Genomic DNA, 7244 nt, shown 5'->3' with positions numbered 1-7244 from the left:
GTGGAAATTGGTTAACTATTATAATGGACATTGTTAATAATTTTTATCAAGTAATGGGTCGGTTTATTCCTAAAATCAGTTCGGATCAATGAATCAACTTTTCAACATTCTCATGGTCTACCTTGACATTTTATGTAGGGTGTAGTCGGACCAGACTTCGTAATGCAGAGTAGTAGTTTTTATGCAACGCAGACGAGTTATATTTGCGTCATAACTTCTGTAATGTCACAATAATTGAATAATGGATTTTTGTGCACCAGTTTTGGACAATGAATTTTTTCAATAGATTGATACTTAAATCAGTATGAATAATGTATAATGTGAACAAATTTAACATGTTTTCTGTTACTGAAGGAGTTGAGGCCTCATTTTTCATAAAAACAATTCCTCAACACTATTCTACAATTCTACTGATGCATAAGTCACTCTAGATTAGAAATTTCAATGAAAATAAGTCATAGTCGCCACAAAATTAACAATGAAAAGTTATGAAAATGAAAAAGTAACTTTACAATCAAAAAAATGAAAGTAAAACTTTATTTAATCTGTTTATTAACAGAAAATCACATGAATTCTTATAAGCACATATAATAGTAACAGTAAGAAAATTAAGAAATTATCTTTCAACATCAGTTAAGTCGACCAATTCACCCTCTTCATCAGAAAGATTTTCTATTTCTTCGTTATTCTCTTTTATTACAAATAGATTATTATCAGTATCACCATCGGACCTGCTTCCTTTATCAGAAGATAAGTTCTGGAAAAAATGAGAGATAAGATATTGTGTTTGAGAAAAATATGTGAAATGAAGTTCATTTTTACATTTTCAATGAAACACCACTTCGAAACCTATAAAAAATGGAACAATATTCGTCAGCTTGGATACAATATTTGGGAAAAAAAGTACTATTTATATTCACTTCATTTCCAAAACATTCCATCACATATTTGAGAATTGAAAATATGTTTTGTAGCATATTTGTCTCCATCATTGTTTAAAGAGAGATGTAGTTTTTGAAATTTGAAAATTATCATGTCACTCTAGCTATTAGGTTGTTTGAAAAGTTCTGTATGTTTTGATGTCATGTGCTATCTAAACAGCTTTCGACAAGGACTGATCTGGAAACTTATCCAAATACACCTACCACCCCACTTCATTAGACTAGTTGCCTCATAATTTTCCAACCGATAAATCCGCGTAAAAGTCGGTGACGCCCTATCCTCTCCCCTCACACCCAAATCTAGAATCCATCAGGGTTCTGTCCTAGCCCTTTCTCTATTCCTAATCTACGCGACGCCCCTACCACTCTATACTTTCTCAACCCTAATACCCTAATTCCACAAACTCAAACCCAAACAACAATAAACCACTTTGAATGCTGAAGCAACAAGTAGCGTATCAAAATAAACCCCAGCAAAACCCAAACCATCCCCTTCAGGCACCCAAACACCACAGACTTGAACCTCAGACTTTTGGAAGAGAATCTCCCACTCCAAGACTTGGTGACCTACTTGGGGTATAAAGCCACGATCTACTGCACACTCTCACCGAGATGATCTCACCGCATCCCATCAACCGAGTGAACAATCTTAAACCATATCCATGACCTTCTCTTTCGATTCCCTTCTCAAGATCTGTGTAGAACAGTGAAAATTACCCCAATAAACTCAAGATTTCAGGAAGCCCAAAGCCTATACGTCGCCAGCACAATAAGCGGCAACAACACTGCTGCCATCAACACACTGGTCACCTCCTAGACACTTCGCGGTGGCACCAGAACGTCTCCGAGGAAAAAACTCTCATTTACCCAGCCAGACTCCTAGGAGCCCTGTAAGACCCTCCGAAGCGGATCCAGGACATCATCGAGGAGTACCCACTGGTGATAAGATAGTGGACAGCACACAACCTGGAGCACACTGAAGTCTCATCCTCTCCCACCATAGGCCTTCCCGAATCCCAAATGTACACCCGTCGCAATCAAATAAAACTACCCAGCACGCATCAAGAATCGTTAAAACTAACCAATAATTTAGATTGAAATAGTCTAAGAGAGATTGAATTGAGATAGATCAGAGTGATAGCTTGAAAAAACACCTGTTAATCAGGCCCTAACCCTAAAAAGGCATAAGCCTATAGTAGCCTCCCCCCCCCCGTACAACAACCTAATGTAACTAAAAATACATGTCTGACACTGTTGATAAACGTCTTGAATTGAATGCTATGTGTTTGTGCAGTTCCATATCTCAATAAATATTTATTCTACTGTGTAGTGGTAGAGGGTTGCCTTTTATATTTCGGGATTAGAGAACAAAAACAAATAGTAATCATCAAAAATCACTTTATCATTTCTCAAAACATTCCCCATGAAGATCTATACACTTCTGCATGCGTTTGAACCAATTGTCGAAGCACTTTTGCCACTCTGATTGAGGTATCTCCAAAACATGGATTTTGAATGCAGCAACCGCTTCTTCAGAGGTCGAAAAACGTTGACCTCTCAGTTTGTTTTTTACGGCGGATGACTCATCAAATCAATGTTTTGGGTCAAAAATGCAGTTGTTTGAGCCGATGTGTGAGAGCTCACATTCTCGTGTTGAAGAGTGATCTGTTTTCGGCGGTTGGTTCTCCTGATTTCTTGGAAGACAACTATCAAACAATTGGTTGTTTACTTAGAATTACTTAGAATTGACTGTTCTGCGTTGTTCTAGTGGTACGGTTGCGACATGTCCAGTTTTTTGGAAAAACAGGCGACCATTTGCTTGGAAGTGCTTCATGCGCGAACAACTTTTGTTAGATTTGGCTCATCTTGAAACATCCATACAATCGACTGCTGTTTACTTTCGGGCTCATACGCATAAATCCACGATTCATCACCTGTCACGATGTCATAGACGTGTTTCAAAGTACCGTGATCGTATTTTTTGAGCATTTCCTTCGACCAATCGACACGAACCTTTTTTTGAGCGATTGAAAAATTGTGTGGAATCCAACGCGAACAATTTTTTTTGACGGTCTAATATTTATGCAATATTGAATGTATGCAGGCCCACTATATAATGCCTAAGGTTGTCTCAATATCCTGATAGGTCACATGATGATCTTGCAATATCAGTTCGCGCACAGCATCAATGGTTTTCGGAAAGTACGTATAAGCTCAAAAATGTCCAACTTTAGGATAGAGCTGTCAGTTGCCAGATTACAACACTAGGGTTGCCAAATCCTGAAACATGAAAGGCAACCCTCTAATCGATAAAGAATTTTGTACTCTATACATTGGCTCTGTTCTTTTTTCCCAATTTCGATTTTTGGACTATTTTCAGCTTATTACTATATGATACTGTTGAGAGCGATTTTCAGCCAATTTTCCTCTACGAATTCAAATTGAACCAAAGCGCTACCGAAACAGCCCGAAAAATTAACCAGGCAATTAATGATACTATTAATTTCATTTCGGATATTTCAGAAATTGTGCCCCGAAGTGGTCGACCTACAGTAATCCAGGATGAGGATTTGAGGATCCTGTTGGAGACTGACCTATCACAAACGGTGCGTGGGGTGGCTGAAGAACTGGGCGTTAGCACCCATGAGGTTCTTGATGGTTGAAAACATATTCGAGTGGTCAAAAGCAAAAACGGCCTTCATCGATTTCATCGAATCCCGAGCACACAGTTTTCATGCTGACGAAATTGATCGACTTGTGTTACATTGGCAAATGTGCACTGATTCAAATAGCGCTTATTTCGATTTAATCAAATGAGTACATATTTACTAAGATATTACAGTTAAAAATAGGTTAATAAAAACAGACAAAACTTTTGAAACAACCTAATATATATTTTGTTGTGTATTTGGTTATCAGTGTATCTTTATACAAAATTTTTTCATTCGGAATGAGGAATTTGTTGGTATAGTTCAAGTAAACGATATAGTGCAACAGCTACCCTTCAATAATATAGTTAGGGAGCTAAATAATTTCGTTATTCAATAATCATTTCTGATTATATAAGAATCACAATAACTATATCGCTTCAAAAAAATTTCGCAAACTTTCTTCAAAAGCTTCTGATAATTCGTCTTCCATATTCTCTGTCGTTATTTAAATCAATAATGAATTCATTTGCACCATTAATATGGAAATGGCCAATCTTCATAAAGTCTTTTTCAACTAAAATTATTTTTTTAATCCTTTTCTGCCAGTCTTCTTCGGTAATATTAGATTCTTCTTGTTTAATTAGCTCTATTACCTTCCTATCAAATTTTGGAAAATTATTTTTACGCCTGATGTTTTATTTCAATTTTTCCCAAATCAACTCGATGGGATTGAAAACACAAATATAGGGGGGAAGTCTCAATATGGTTTGTCCATACTTTTCAGCAATATTCTCAAGAGCAACACTTTTTCAAATATTTTTGTCTGTAAAACTTCAAGTAGTTGGTTTTTGGTATAGTAATCTTCAAAATACAAATTGGTATCCATTAAAAAACTATGTATTTCATCTTTCCTCTTATTTTTATTGGGTACTTTGATAAGGCGCGAATGACAGGAAGAGTTGTTGAGAACTATTACATTATTCGCATCTAAATTTGGAATCAATGTGTTTTCAAGTCATTCCTCGAAAATATTAGCTTCCATGTTCTTATGATAGTCAACATTGCAGTCCCTCAAGTTTTTTCCACATAATTTCAAAGAATTCGGAACCCATCCTTCACTTCCTCCGCAATGCACAATGATTAGTTACGATCCTTTGTTTGCAGGCATGTTAGACGTACACATTCTCGAACCATCAGTCCAACCTTTCGTAAGTGTGTTGTGAGTATCATACCAAGTTTCGTCCAAATAGAAAATTTGCCGTTGTTCTTGTCTATATTTAGTTATTTGTTCTGAGTATTTGTTACGGACTTCCACTATTCTTCTGTTTTCCATAATTGTTTGACGTTTGTTTATTATTTTAAATCTGAATCCTAGTTTTTTTATCCAATTCTGAGAAGTTTTGTCAAAGCAGCTCACGTTATGGCCGGAAGTATTCAATTTCTTCTTTATAATTTCAGTTGTAGAAATCTCATTGCTTTTGTAACAGTCGTGTATTATTTTTTTTTCAATGTTTTTATTTGATGAACATCTAATTTTGGTAATCCTGTATCTCATCACGTCTTACGTTCATAAGGTTTGTTTTTGACTATCTTACATACAGTTGAGAAAGGAATTTCGGTCAAATCTGATGTTGCTTGTAATAGTTTCTTTCCTTCAACACCAAACTTGGGATGTAGATTCTTATATACATTGAAACATACTCTCTTTGTTTCAATATTCAAATGCATCCGAAGCTTATTCACTGGTATCTTTTTTTGCATTGTTCACCATCGCTATTGGAATCAGTACACTGGGAAAAGTCTGCGTTGTTATCACACTTGTTAGTATATTAGTACTTGTTCAAGGAAGCCACATTTTGAAGAGAAAACAAAAATTTCAAATAATTAGTACTGCACCAATATCGAAATTGATACTTACATCGCGATCAGTTCCTGAAATGAACACAACGGCGATAACCATCCTCGCATGCCCGATTTCTATTCGTCACCGTAACATGACTTCAAATTTAATCTCATGACTCTTCGGCCAGCCATAAAACTCGTTTGGTGAAAATTGTCTAATAGGAAAAAGGACAAGTTTGCTGCCGGTTCATTTCTATGTATTGTTTTTGTTTTATTCGAGAGTGCCACCAACTTTAGGAGTACACAATATCGTTTACTTCGACTATAATATTGAGCATAATTCAATGAGTTCAGGGAGCTTTTGAGTTTGAAGAATACATTCAAAATATACTTACAATATCATCACTGGTAGTGGATGTTGATGGAGTTATCACTTCTTTCTCTTTTCCATACAATGGATTTTCGAAAGCTTTTTCTAAACTCACCACAGAACCTGCCATAGAGCGTCCTTCGAATATAAGACCAGCATCATCTCCAACGCTATCATATCTCGCAAAAAATCGGGAGGTAAAATTTGACATTCGGCGTGATCCAAAATTCAGTCGTGGGAAAAATCTCAGTTTCACTATCCTGCAGAAAAATCGATGAATATTACCAAATAAAAAGTAATGTTGCATGAGAATATTCACCACATTATTCGGAAAGTTCAAATATGGAGAAACATCTATTTCAGAAACAAATTTGTCAATACAAAGCTCACAGCTTCTGAAATAATGCAGTTACAGTTTGGAAAAAGTTAGACAACAAACAGCTGAAACGATATATAATTGGGAATTACCAGAGATAAATAGTTATTTTTGTATTTAGTGCGTAAAATGAGTGTTTTTAATGGTACATGAGAGTGTGCCATTAAAAAGACTGTGAATGTGAATTTATAGTATGAAATTTATTCAAAATAAATATTTCCAATACATCTTGGAAGGTCACTGTCTCCCAAGAGGGCCTGTATCTCTTCTGGCCAATGCAGGGGTCAAATTACATTCATAAAATGTCATGTTGGCTGGAAATCTGCCTTCGTAGCAGAATCATATATATAGAAGGTAGTTTGAATAACAAAATTGGAATTTCTAACAAAATATTGAATTGTCCATTTTTTTTCAAACATATGAAAATATCTGATAAAATTGTGGAATCAACTATTCAAGAAATATGTAACGTTTCTGATCAGCATGAAACATCTTCGGGAATTTATGTTGGAAGTAATTGTTCAAACTTTAATATCAAATATTATTCTATTAAATGAAAGTGTTTCATAATGGATAATCAATTAATATTTGACTCTGTTGAAAACAATCTTTCAAAAAGTAATATTTCATGTTTATTTTGTGAATTATTTCAGCTCAAAAAGAGGCTCGTGTCAAGTGGTGTAAGGAAATGATTGAAAAGTTTAGTCGTGGTGCTTCAAAAGACGTGCACCTATGAAATCGTGACAGGTGACGAATCATGGATATGTGCGTATGAGCCGAAAACAAAACAGCAATCCACCATGTGGATATTCCAAGGCAAGCTAAATCCAATAGAAGTTGTTCGCGGAAGTAGCACAGCGAAGCCTGTTATGGGTTATTTGACCACGTAATCGGTTGTGAGCAACATGGAACGGTCAATTCTGGGTGGTACATGACCATTTGTTTGCCGGAAGTGTTCGGAGAAATTTGTAAAACTACTGCCGAAGACGAATCATTTGGTGAATGACAATGCAAGCTCTCACACAATTCGTCAAACAAGTGAATTTTTGAGCAGTAAAAACATC

General features: G+C 35.7%; 1 protein-coding gene across 1 annotated transcript in view; it reads right to left on the bottom strand.

Moving 5' to 3' along the window:
- Window positions 1-535: 535 nt before the first annotated feature.
- LOC111516018 (amnion associated transmembrane protein) overlaps window positions 536-7244 on the bottom strand; it is a 33085-nt gene continuing 26376 nt past the window's right edge. The window contains exons 7-8 of the mRNA XM_074174099.1: window positions 5830-6064; window positions 536-757 (exon numbers count right to left, since the gene is read on the bottom strand). Of these exons, the coding sequence (XP_074030200.1) occupies window positions 617-757; window positions 5830-6064 (376 nt within the window). The 3' untranslated portion in view covers window positions 536-616. The remainder of the gene's footprint in view (window positions 758-5829; window positions 6065-7244) is intronic.

The sequence above is a fragment of the Leptinotarsa decemlineata genome, unplaced genomic scaffold (assembly GCF_025532065.1).
Source record: "Leptinotarsa decemlineata unplaced genomic scaffold, Ldec_3_MD MMD2_tig00000505_RagTag_RagTag, whole genome shotgun sequence".
Lineage (NCBI taxonomy): Eukaryota > Metazoa > Arthropoda > Insecta > Coleoptera > Chrysomelidae > Leptinotarsa > Leptinotarsa decemlineata.
Note: the sequence above shows the minus strand (reverse complement) of the source record. Positions and strands in the feature narration are given on the sequence as shown.